Source organism: Mandrillus leucophaeus, unplaced genomic scaffold (genome assembly GCF_000951045.1).
Source record: "Mandrillus leucophaeus isolate KB7577 unplaced genomic scaffold, Mleu.le_1.0 Scaffold234, whole genome shotgun sequence".
Lineage (NCBI taxonomy): Eukaryota > Metazoa > Chordata > Mammalia > Primates > Cercopithecidae > Mandrillus > Mandrillus leucophaeus.
In genome coordinates this window covers 160,543-173,407 of record NW_012102410.1, presented here as the reverse complement: position 1 = coordinate 173,407, position 12,865 = coordinate 160,543, and the positions used below count along the sequence as shown (strand labels likewise).

The 12,865-nt window shown below is 50.2% G+C and overlaps 1 protein-coding gene across 1 annotated transcript in view; it reads right to left on the bottom strand.

The window, feature by feature from the left end:
- Positions 1-12,865, bottom strand: part of FBN3 (fibrillin 3) — a 97,825-nt gene that overhangs the window by 21,188 nt on the left and 63,772 nt on the right. The window contains exons 39-52 of the mRNA XM_011982052.1: positions 10,752-10,877; positions 10,340-10,465; positions 9,901-10,026; positions 9,421-9,537; positions 8,832-8,960; positions 7,902-8,021; positions 5,572-5,697; positions 4,193-4,345; positions 3,986-4,051; positions 3,637-3,762; positions 2,145-2,264; positions 1,909-2,031; positions 1,155-1,289; positions 335-460 (exon numbers count right to left, since the gene is read on the bottom strand). Of these exons, the coding sequence (XP_011837442.1) occupies positions 335-460; positions 1,155-1,289; positions 1,909-2,031; positions 2,145-2,264; positions 3,637-3,762; positions 3,986-4,051; positions 4,193-4,345; positions 5,572-5,697; positions 7,902-8,021; positions 8,832-8,960; positions 9,421-9,537; positions 9,901-10,026; positions 10,340-10,465; positions 10,752-10,877 (1,719 nt within the window). The remainder of the gene's footprint in view (positions 1-334; positions 461-1,154; positions 1,290-1,908; positions 2,032-2,144; positions 2,265-3,636; positions 3,763-3,985; positions 4,052-4,192; positions 4,346-5,571; positions 5,698-7,901; positions 8,022-8,831; positions 8,961-9,420; positions 9,538-9,900; positions 10,027-10,339; positions 10,466-10,751; positions 10,878-12,865) is intronic.

Genomic DNA, 12,865 nt, shown 5'->3' with positions numbered 1-12,865 from the left:
AGGGACAGGCAGTGGCAGGGACAGGCAGTAGAGGAGACAGGCAGTGGGAGGGACTGACAGTGGGAGGCACAGGCACTGGGGGGAACAGGCAGTAGGGGGGACAGGCAGTGGGGGGGCAGGCAGTGGGAGGGCCAGGTAGTGGGGGTGGACAGGCAGTGGGAGGGACAGGCAGTGAGGGGGACAGGCAGTGGGAGGGCAAGGTAGTGGGAGGGACAGGAAATGGGGGACAGGCAGTGGAGAGACAGGCAGTGGGAGGGACAGGCAGTGGGGGGGCAGGCAGTGGGTGCCACGTGGTAGGTAGGGGCATCCACTGTGCATGGCCAGCCACACTCACCGTGGCACTCAGTACGGGTGGGGCTGGGCTGGAAGCCCTCATCACAGTCGCACCGGAAGCTGCCCTCGGTGTTGACGCAGCGGCCATTGACACAGAGGTCAGGCTGAGCGCGGCATTCATCGTCATCTGAGATGGGAGGGATGAGGCGGACCAGGGTGTGGGGTAGGCCACAGGCAACCTGCCTCCTCCACAGCCCCAAAGGGTCCCTTTGGGTCTGCCCAGGCCCTCTTGCTTATTTTTATTTTAATTTAATTTTATTAATTTATTTTTATTTGTATTATTTTCTATTTTGAGACAGTCTCACTCTGTCACCCAGGTTGGAATGCAATGGCATCATCTCAGGTCACTGCAACCTTCGCCTCCTGGGTTCAAGCAATTCTTCTGTCTCAGTTTCCCAAGTAGCTGGGATTACAGATGCCCGCCACCTTGCCCAGCTAATTTTTAAAAATTTATTATTTTTTTTAATTTTTAGTAGAGACGGGGTTTTGTCATGTTGGCCAGCCTGGTCTTAAACTCCTGATCTCAGGTGATCTACCCGCCTTGGTTTCCCAAAGTGCTAGGATTACAGGCGTGAGCCACCGTGCCAGGCCTTATTTTTACTTTTATTGTTTTTGGAGATGGGGTCTCACTCTGTTGCCCAGGCTGGAGTGCAGTGGCACTGTCCTAACTCATTGCAACCTCAAATTCCTGGGCTCAAGCGATCCTCTCGCCTCAGCCTCCCAAAGTGCTGGGATGACAGTTATGAGCCACTGTGCCTTGTCTGACCCTCTTGCTTCCACAAAGGGTTCCCTGCACCCCTGAAGCTCCAGTACCCCCATACCTGTGCAGCCCTCCCCGGAGCCAGGCAGGGGCCGCATGCCTGGGGGACAGACGCACACGAAGGTACCGATGAGGTTCTTGCACTCCATGCCCCGGGCGTGGCAGTCCTGCTGACCATCTGCACACTCGTCCACATCTTCGGATGACCGGGGACAGATGGTCAGCCAAGGCCAGGCACCCCATGGCTGTGGGGACCTGGATTCCACCCTATGTTAGCCCTGGTGGGACCTGAGTAAATTCCCTGCAGGCCCTGTCAGGTGTCCATCCCTCCTAGGAAGGGAGCCCCCAGCTCCGGCCCAGCCCCAGCTTCCAAGAAGCTAAGGGAATCAGGAATTGTCCCACAAAGCTTGCATCCCCTGCCCACGTCAGGGTCTGTGAGTCTGCTCCTGGCCCCTGGAACACTGACCCTGAAACAGCCCCAGAGACACTGAGTCCCAGACCAGGGTCTCCCACCCTTGACACTATGAAATTTGGGATAGGAAAGTTCTGTGTGGTGGGTAGCTGTTCTGTGTGCATTGCAGGATTCTTCTTCTTCTTCTTTTTTTTTTTTTTTTGAGACGGAGTTTTGTTCTTGTCGTCCAGGCTGGAGTGCAGTGGCATGATCTCAGCTCACTGCAACCTCCGACTCCCAGGTTCAAATGATTCTCCTGTCTCTCAGCCTTCCAAGTAGCTGGGATTACAAGCGTGCGCCACCACACCCAGCTGATTTTGTATCTTCAGTAGAGACAGGGTTTCACCATGTTGGTCAGGCCTACCTCGACACATGGCCCCATCCTCCCGCAGGGTGTAGCCGGCTGGGCAGGTGCACAGGTAGGAGCCCTCGGTATTGTGGCAGCGGAAGGCACAGAGCAGCGGGTTCAGGGAGCATTCGTCGATGTCTGGGGAGGCCAGTGGAGGTGCCAGCTGTTGGGGGGGCTGTGGGTAGGACCTCCACTCCCTCCCCCAGGCATCTCCGTCACACGGCCCAGGTCCTGGGCAAGCAGAGTCGTACCCTCACAGGTCATCATGGGGCCAGGCTCAAAGCCGTCAGCACAGGCACATTCGAAGCCTCCGATGACGTTGGTGCATGTGCCCTGCCCACAGGGGTGGCCGACAGAGCACTCGTCTGTGTCTGGGTGGGAGTAAGGGGGTGGTCAATGCCTGCAGAGGGTCCCCCATCCTCAATAGCATCCCATCTGCCTGCCTGTTGACCACCACAGTTCGGATGGAGCCAGATCGAATGCACGTCTAGTCTGGCTATGGGGCAGGCAAGTGGTATGTGTTTAGTGAATGAATGAGTGAATGTGTGAGCAAGTGGGCAGGTGAAGGAATGCATGAGTGAGCAAGGGAGTGAGTGAATGAACAATAAGTGAATGAATGAACCAGTGAATGAAGGAGCGATTAAACCAGTAACTGAAACGGAGGCAAGAGGGTCTCGAGTCCAGGAGTTCGAACAGAGCCTGGGTAACATAGCAAAACTTCATCTCTATAAAACATATAAATGAATAAGTGAATGAACGGTTAAATGAATAAGGGAATGAGTGAGTAAAGGGGTCAATGGGTGGGTGAATTAGTGAGTGAGTGAATGGAGGAATCAGCAAGGAAGTGAATGAACGAACAAGGGGGCAAATGAGGAAACGAATGAGTGAATAGGTGAGTGAAAGCATGAATGAATGAACAAAGGAACGAGTAAGTGAATAAATGAGTGATTGGATGGGTGAATGAGCAAGGAGACAAATGAAGGAATGAATGAATGAGTGAACAAATAAGCAAATGAATAAACGAGGGAGCAAACGAGTGAATGAGTGAATGAATGAGTGAGTGAATGAATGAGCCAGTGACTAAATGAGGTGTGAATGAATGAGGGAGTGATTGAATGAACAAGTGAATGAATAAACAAGTGAAGAAATGAGTGAGCAAAGGAGTGAATGAGTGAGTGAATTAGCAAGTGAATAAGTGAGGGAGCAAATGAGTGAATGAGTGAATAAGTGAGTAAATGAATAAATGAATGAGCAAGTGAATGAATGAGGTGTGAATGAATGAGGGAGTTAGTGAATTAACAAGTGAATGAATGAACAAGTGAAGGAATGAGTGAGCAAAGGAGTGAATGAGTGAGTGAATTGGTATATGAATGAGGGAGTAGATAGAGTGAGTGAATAAATGAGTGAATGAATGAGAAAACGAAGAAGTGAATGAGAAAATGGAGAAGTGAATGAGTGAGCAAGTGAATGAATAAATGAGTCAGTGAATGAATGAGTCAGTAAATGAATAAGTGAGTGAGTAAATGAATAAGTGAGTGAGTGAATGAATGAGCAAGAAAATGAGTGAGTAAGTGAATGAATGAGTGAGTGAAGTACAGAGGGAGGAAAAGCGAATGGGGGAGAGAGGCAGTGGGTAAGGACAGGATCTCGCCCACTGCCTGGGAGTGTCTTCCCTGCCCTGCTCTGTTCCTTCCTGTCCTGGGAGGGGCCTGGGACAGGGCTGGAGCAGGGCTGGCCACTCACCCACACAGTTGATGCCGGTGAAGTCCAGGCTGTAGCCAAGGGGACACTCACAGCGGAAGGATCCATCGGTGTTGACACAGATGCCGTTAGTGCAGACGCCAGGGTTCTCTGCACACTCGTTCACGTCTGCGGATGGCAGGTGTTGCAGACATGGCTCCTGTCACCATGCAATCCCCAGAGCCCTGGCCACACTCAAGGCCCCAAGGGGATGAGAGCCCAAGCCCCAGGCTGGGAGGGTCCAGGGCCACTCGGGCTCTCAGTGGGAGCCTGAGACTCAGAGACCTAGGCAGTGCGGAGATGGATCTGGGTGGCCCAGAAGGGGCTCTGAGCACGTGGGTGAGGGGCTCACCTTCTCGGGAGTCATCCGGGCCTGGGACTGCCCCGTGGCCAAAGGGGCAGAGCTCCTGAAAGGCAGCTGGACAGAGAGGGGGAGGGGAGTCAGAGTCAGGGCCCAGGTGCAGCCCCCAGGTGTGTGCAGGGAAGGATGAGGGAAGAATGAGAGAGGAAGGTGAGGGCGCATCATGACAGGGGAGGCTGGACAGGGGTGGGCACTCACCACTGCCTTCCTGGGGACACAGCTCACAGGGGTCTCCCCAACCCTCCCCAGGCCTCTTACTGCAGCAACAGCGGGTCTTGGTGGTATTGAAAGCTTTGGGCACCGAGCACTTCCCAGCCTCAAAACGGGTGAAGCAGAAACTCTTCCTTGTGTCTGTGGGATGGGGGCTCCATTACCCTGATTGAGGGCCACTGGCAGTGCCCACCTGCCTCTCTGACCTCTCGCACCCCAGTCCTGGTGAATAGGTTGTGCTGATCCTGCCAGTGGCCAATCAGAACATGCCACGCCCCTGGTCATGGTGATTGGTTTGAGGATGGACATGTGACCTACTCTGGGCCAATGAGGATCTGCCCTGGGTTTTTCATTGTTGGTGTTGGTGGTGGTTTTTTGTTTTTTTCAGATGGAGTCTTGCTCTGTTGCCCAGGCTGGAGTGCAGTTGTATGATCTTGGCTCACTGCAACCTCTACCTCCCAGGTTCAATTGATTCTCCTGCCTCAGCCTCCCAAGTAGCTGGGATTACAGGCATGTGCCACCACACCCAGCTAATTTTTGTATTTTTAGTAGAGACAGTGTTTCACCACATTGGCCAGGCTGGTCTCAAACTCCTGACCTCAGGTGATCAGCCTACCTCAGCCTCCCAAAGTGCTGGTATTACAGGCAAGAGCCACCGACCGCAACCTGCCCTGGGGTTTTGAGGGGACAGCTAGAATCACACCCCACTTTATTGCTTTGGGGTGTTCTCATGCCAGGAAGAAAGATCAAACTCGGTGGTTACTCTTGGATCAAAAACCCCTTCCTGGAGAGGCAAAATGACTGATTCCAGAAAGCCCGAGGAACCTGGAATTCAGACTCCAAAACCCAAATCCTCGGCTCTGGACGCCTATCAAGTCCTCACCAGCAGACTGGGGTCCCAGCCTCCTAGAGCAGCAATTATTCGTTGAGGTGCACTGCAGGCTCGGCTCTCACCCTTATTGCCCCTGACCTGTGAGAGAACAGGCTGGCTCAAGCTGGGTGAGGTTAGCCCACAGTAGATGAGGCTAGCCCAGCTGAAATGGAGCCAGCCCAGAGTAGTCTAGGCTAGCTCAAACTGGACAAAACCAGCCCATTGACAGCCTACAGTCATGTGACCAATACAAGGAAAACCTAAATGAAGCACACACAGGCTAGCTCAAAATGGACCAGGTTAGCCCTCTGTAGACATGACCTCTATAGCCAAGAGGTTGCTGGCACTAGGATAACCCTGCTAATGCAGAGAGACACCTCTGCCTGGTCAAAGCTCCCGTAGGGTCATACAAGAAACCACAGCCCTCTTTTCCGGGCAATCTGACCCTTCCCCGCCCCACTTCCCACTCTCTTCCCTAAGGCCTGTGCAGACTCACCAAAGCAACGGTGCTCATTGTCAGAGAGGACAAAGCCAGGTGGGCAGAGGCACTGGAAGCTCCCAGGGCTGTTGCTACAGGTGCCAAAGAGGCAGAGGTTGGGCTCATCTGAGCACTCGTCGATGTCTGGAAGGGCGGGGACATGAGCTGGGTGGGGGGCAAGCAGGATCTCCACCAGTGGGGAGAGGACCCAGCTGTGAGGAGGGGCAGATGGAGTGCAGGTCCAGCCAGGGGCTGCAGCGGGGCTGGGGTCCTGAGAGCTCAGTATGAGCTGTAGCGCGAGGTGAGCATTGTGTGTGCACGTAGGTCCTTCCCGGAAGGTGTCTCCAGAGTAAAGGTCATGGTCAGGAAGAGTTCATGATTAGAGACTGAAACTGCACATAGTACAGCCTCTATGGAAAACAGCGTGGAGATTCCTTAAAGAACTAAAAGTAGAACTACCATTCAATCCAGCAATCCTACTACTGGGTATCTACCCAAAGGAAAGTAAGTCATTATATGAAATGGACACATTCACATGCATGTTTATAGCAACACAATTCACAATCGCAGAAATATGGAACCATCATGTTTATAAATGCCCATCAACCAATGAGTAGATAAAGAAAATGTGGTATGTCATACACCGTGGAATACTACTCAGCCACAAAACGGAACAAAATAGGCGCAGTGGCTCACACCTGTAATCCCAGCACTTTGGGAGGCCAAGGTCGGTGGATCACTTGAGTTCAGGAGCTGGAGACCAGCCTGGCCAACATGGCGAAACCCCCGTTTCTACTGAAAATGCCAAATTTAGCCGGGCGTTGTGGTGGTGTGCACCTGTAATCCCAGCTACCAGGAGGATGAGGCAGAAGAATCGCTTGAACCCGGGAGGTGGATATTGCAGTGAGCAGAGATCGTGCCACTGCACTCCAGCCTGGGTGACAGAGCGAGACTCCATCAAAAAAAAAAAAAAAAAAAGACAAAATAATGTCCTTTGCAGTAACTTGGATGGGGCTAGAGGCCATTATTCTAAGTGAAGTAACTCAGGAATGGAAAATCAAATAGCGTATGTTCTCACTTACAAGTGGGAGCTAATCTATGAGGATGCAAAGGCATAATAATGACATAAAGGACTTTGGGGACTTCCAGGGAAAGATGGGAGGGGGGTGAGGGATAAAAGACTACATACTGGGTACATTGTATACTACTCAGATGACAGGTGCACCAAAATCTCAGAAATCACCACTGAAGAACTTATCCATGTAAGCAAAAGCCACCTGTTCCCCCATAACTGTTGAGATTAAAATAAGAAAAAATAGAAAAAAATTTTAAAACCTTAAAAAAAAATAAAATTGCACAAAGCTAACTGAGACTGGATGTATTTACCCTACACTGGATGGGGTTAGCTCATGTTGTATTAAGCTAGCCCAAATAGAATAGATCAGAATAGGCTGGGCGTGGTGACTCATGCCTGTATTCCCAGCACTTTGGGAGGTTAAGGTGGGAGGATCGCTTGAGGTCAGGAGTTTGAGACCAGCCTGGCCATCATGATGAAACCTCGTTTCTACTAAAAATACAAAAATTAGCCAGGTGTGGTGATGAGCGCCTGTAATCCCAGCTACTCGGGAGGCTGAGGCAGGAGAATCGCTTGCACCCGGGAGGTGGAGGTTACAGCGGTGAGCTGAGAGTGAGACTCTGTCTCAAAAAAAAAAAAAAAAAAGAATAGATTAGAAGAGACCAGGCCAGACTGGGTCAGATTATACAAGGCTAGCCCAGATGGAAGCCCAGATCAGAGAAGTTCAGGCCAGACTGGTTCAGGTTAGCCCAGGCTAGCCTATCTGCTCAGGCCAGACTGGTCCAGGTTAGATTACAGTGAACAAGGTAGCTCATCTGCTCATCCCAGGTTGGTCCAGGTTAGCCCACACTCTCTGGGGCTAGCCCAAGTGGATAAATGGACCAAAGGAGATCAGGCCAGACTGGTTAGTCCAGACTGCATGAAATCATCTCTATAGGTGATTACAACAGTGAAGCTTGGGCCAGACTGGTCCTTGATCACCAGTTAGCAAGTGAGGAGCTCTACATTTGGGTGCACTGAGAAACGGTGAGACCCCCACACCCATGTCAATTTATAGGATTCACGAGGAAGCCTGTGGGCACCAGAGACAAAATCCTGAGCGTAAAGTTCAGAAACAATCAGAATGACAATAATAGTTTATGAAGCTGTGTTTGACTCTGCGTTAAGTACATCTCCACCTTCATCACAACCCTAGCTGGTATTCCCATTTTATGGATGGAGAAAGAGAGGCACTCCCTGGTCCCAAAAATGGGAGTTGGGGCTGGACACTCACCAATGCAGTGGTCACTCTGCACCTGGAAGCCAGGGGGACAGATGCAACGGAAGGAGCCCTCGAGGTTCTGGCAGGTGCCTGGTAGGCAGGTTCCCGCGAGGCTGAGGCACTCATTGGTGTCTGTGAAAAGAAGAAAGAAGGGTCCTTGTGCCAGCCAGGATGCAGGGGGCTCACTTGGGACTGGGACCCACACCTACATTTACTGTGTGATCACCGAGGGCCCCAGGACAAGCCCTCACAGTGGTAATTCTGGCTCCAGGGCAAGGGCTGAGACTCAGGACCACAGGGACAGCTGGGGAAGGATTATCTGACTCTCGTGGGGTTATAGGTGGGGCCAGATGGTGTCCAGTGGGAAGAGGTAGCAAGATTCCTAATCTGGCACCACCAGCAGATTCCTTCCATGGTATCCATTTAGCACGTCTACTATTCTTTGCTTCTGGAAACTTACATTTTCAAGACAGCCTCACCCTACACCTCAAATCCCATACATAAAAACATAGGTTTGATGTACTGGTTTTATAATTATTTAATTAATTTATTTATTTTGAGATAGGATCTTTCCCTGTTGCCCAGGCTGGAGTGCAGTGGTGTGACCATAGCTCACTGCAGCCTCAAACTCCTGGGCTCAAGTGATTCTCCTGCCCCAGCCTCCTGAGTAGCTAAGACTACAGGCAGTAGCCACCACTCCTGGCTAATTTTAATTTCTTTGTAGAGACGAGGGCTCACTATGTTGCCCAGGCTAGTCTCAAACTCCTGGCCTCAAGCAATCCTTCCACCTCAGCCTCCCAATGTGCTGGGTATTATTTTTTTAAACCTTAAAATAAATGCTTGGGTAGTAAATGGATCTATGCTCACCCAGAAGTACCAAACTGTGGTGTACATGGAGCACGGGCTGGTTGAGATGCCTGCAAGCACCATAGGCAGACTCACCCACACAATCCTTCCCATCAGTTGTGAGCTCAAAGCCATCCTGGCAGAGGCAGTGGAAGGAACCAGCTGTGTTGAGGCAATGGCCAAATCGGCACACCTGCCCCACCAGGGTAGTACACTCGTCAAAATCTGTAGAGGGGAGATAGGCAGGCTGGGTCACCCACAAAACTTGAAGGGATCAAGGCTTCCTCGTACTTCTGTCTGCAACTGAGTTGAGTTGATAGCATTGGCTTCAACTTGAGCACTCATGTATAGACTGTGTATATTAACCTTCCACCTACCTTATGAGGTAGTTGCTGATATTTTCTAATATAATGATGTAATGCTATGAATTTGCCTCTAAGTGCTCCCTTAGCTGCATCCTATGTATTTTCATATGTTATGCTTTCATTTTCATTTTCTTTTACTTCAAAATATTTTCTAATTTTCCTTATGATTTATTTGACTTGTGGATTATTTAGGAGTATGTTATTTAATTTCTAAATATTTGGGGACTTTCTGGGCATCTTTCTGTGGTCAATTTCTAGATTTACTTCCTTAGATTCTGAGAACCTACTTTGTGGCCAGCCTGCCAACTGAGCGGACTCACCCACACAATCCCCATTGTGTGTCACCACAAAGCCAGAGAAGCAGAGGCAGTTGTAGGAGCCGATGATGTTCTTGCAGGTCCCATTTCCACAAGGCTGCTGGTCACACTCATCAACGTCTGCAGAAGCAAAGCTCGAAAGCCCAGCCCAGCTCACCCAGGGCATTGGGGGACTTAGGGAGTGAGAGGCCAGCTGGACCTAGTGGTCCTCCCCTGCACCCAGCCCTGCCTAGATGACTGGACAGTGACCCCTGGGGGTGATGGCTGGGAAGTACTCCTGGTGTGATCTATCACCCCCATTTTACAAATGGGAAAATTGAGGCACAGGGAGGCACATCAGCCATTTACCCAAGATCTTAATGTCAGGACCCAAACTTGGATCTGTCTGTGAACTAGGATGGACAGAAACACCACTTCCATCCCAGGGGAGATGTAGACCCCTGGCAGCCTGACTTGAAAGGAGGGGAAAGATGAGGGTCTCACCCATGCACAGGGTGTGGTCTGCAGAGGCCTGGAATCCACGGTGACACAGACACATGTAGCTGCCTTCTGTGTCCATGCAGTCGCCATGGCTACAGACATTCGGGATCTCCCGACACTCATTCCGTCCTGGGGGTGCAGACAGCATGGTGTCCCCAGGGCCCCTACCACACAGTGTTTGCCTGAGCTCTCCCTACTGCAATGGAGAAGCCAGAGCCTGCCTTGAAGTTCCCCGCTCAAACTTCCACCAGGGGCGTCAGGCTCTCAGCATTGACCTGAGCTCTCACTTCCATCACATCCTATTAACAGACACTCTCAATACATCCCCGATCCCTCTAATAGTATAGATAAGGAGAAAGACCTGGACAGAGCCATACCCCATCTAAGTCCCCATGGGCAACAGAGCCCGGCTCCCTCACCTCCTCCCAGAGACCCTGCTCACCCACACAAGCCCCGCCTGGCGACAGTTTGTACCCTCGGGTGCACTCGCAGCGGTAGCTGCCGGGGACGTTGATGCAGTCGGCATTCTGCTGGCAGGGACTCTCCCTGCTGCCACACTCATCGACATCTGGGCAAATACAGCAAATGAGGTGGGGGTGACAGAGAAGCCTATCCTGACAGAATCAAGCCTGAAACCCAGTCCAATGCTTCGGAACAGGTGGTCTCTCTGGAAGCAGCCAGAGCTGGAGTGAGGGTGGTTATATGAGATGGAGGCCCTTGGAAAGGTGTTAGCCATTATTCCATTTCCATGCGGAAATGGAAGCTTACAGAGTTTTAGTTACTTGCCCAGATTGCACAGTGGCAGACATGCATCCCACCCAGATCCCAGGGCTGGGAACAGGGAGAGGTGGCACCTTCACAAGCCAGCAGGATGCTGTTGTAGTTGAAGCCTGTGGGGCACTCGCAGCGGAAGCTCCCCATCTGGTTGATGCAGACACCACTGGCACAGATGGCGGGGATCTCCCCACACTCATCAATGTCTGCAGAGGGCATCTGCCATTAGGGGCAGCCCAGCCCCCTGGGACTTCCAGTGACCCTAAGCGAAGGGACCCACTAGCCCTGCAATCTGGTTGAGGATGTTGTGGCCACAAATCAGCACACACTTAGAAAAATATTGCTGTGGCCAAAATACATCCACTCACACCAGAAAGACATCAGGATGTGGGAGGAAAGACAAGAGCAGAGAGCGAGTGTGTGTTTTTCTCAACTAAAAATGCACATTTCCTGTGACCCAGCAACCTTGCTGGAAAGAAACGGCCTTAAGCGTAAGCAGGATAGTGGTATGAGATGCTATTTAGCAAGAAACTGGAAACATCAATTGATGAATGCAGAGCAAAATATGGGATGTCTGTACCATGGAATATTCTTCAGCCTTATTAAGGAATAAAGCCCTGTAACATGTGACAACGTGGTTGAAACCTAAAATAATTATTCTAAGAGAAGCCAGACACACAAGAACAATATTGCGTGACTCCATTTAAAGGAAATGTCCAGAAATAGCAAATCAATAGAGACAGAAAGTCAATTTGTGGTTGCCAGGGGCAGAAGGGAGGGGATAAAGGGAGTGACTGCTAATAGGCATAGGGTTTACTTTTGTGTGATGAAAATGTTTTAAACTTAGATTGAGGTGATGGTTGTGTAACACTGTGAATGTACTCAAAACCACTGAATAGGACACTTTAAATGGGTGAAGTGTGTGGTATATGAATTATATCTCAATAAAGCTGTTATATATAAACAATGTAAATGTCTATCAGTAGGGGACTGGAAACAACCTAAGTGTCCATCAAAAGGGGACTTGAAAGTACCTAAGTGTCCATCAGTGGGGGACTGAAAACAATCTACGTGTCCATTAGTGGGGGACTGGAAACAACCTAAGTGTCCATTAATAGGGGACTGGAAACAACCTAAATATCCATCAATGGGGACTGGAAGCAAACTAAGTGTTCATCAATGGGGGACTGCGATGAAAATGTTATTTTTGTGTGATGAAAATGAGTTCTAGGCCAGGCGCAGTGGCTCAAGCCTGTAATCCCAGCACTTTGGGAGGCCGAGACGGGCAGATCACGAGGTCAGGAGATCGAGACCATCCTGGCTAACACGGTGAAACCCCGTCTCTACTAAAAAATACAAAAAACCAGCTGGGCGAGGTGGCGGGTGCCTGTAGTCCCAGCTACTCAGGAGGCTGAGGCAGGAGAATGGCGTGAACCCGAGAGGCGGAGCTTGCAGTGAGCTGAGATCCGGCCACTGCACTCCAGCCTGGGCGACAGAGCAAGACTCCGTCTCAAAAAAAAAAAAAAGAAAAGAAAATGAGTTCTAAACTTAGATTGAGGTGATGGTTGCATAACTCTGTGAATGTATTCAAAACCACTAAATAGGACACTTTAAATGGGTGAAGTGTGTGGTATGTCAATTATATCTCAATAAAATTGTTATAAACAATATAAGTGTCCATCCATAGGGGACTGGAAACAATCCACCTATCTATCAATAGGGGACTGGAAACAACCCAAGTATCCATCAAAAGGGGATCTGACACAACCTAAGTGTCCATCAGTAGGGGACTGGAAACAACCTAAGTTCCCATCAGTGGGGGACCTGGGATGTATCTGCACCATGAACCACTTCTAGGCAGGGCAAAGAGAGAGGCTGCATGGCAGATAGTAACCTGGCCAGTTCCTCAAGACACAATTTGGATGAAAAAAGCAAGTTGTAACCAACATGTCAAGCATTACATAATTTATGTAAAATGCCCCAGAAACCAAAGTCATATATTTTCAGTGGGAGACCTATCATGTAATGAAGGAAGAAAAAACTAGAAAGAAATATTCCAGCTGTAAAGCATAAGAATGTCCAGAGAGGGAGAAAAGAGACAGAGTTGAGGTGATGACTGGAGGAGAAGTGAGTTTTATTTGCCATGGTTTGAATTTTTTTAAAAATAAAAATAAGGCCGGGCGCGGCGGCTCGA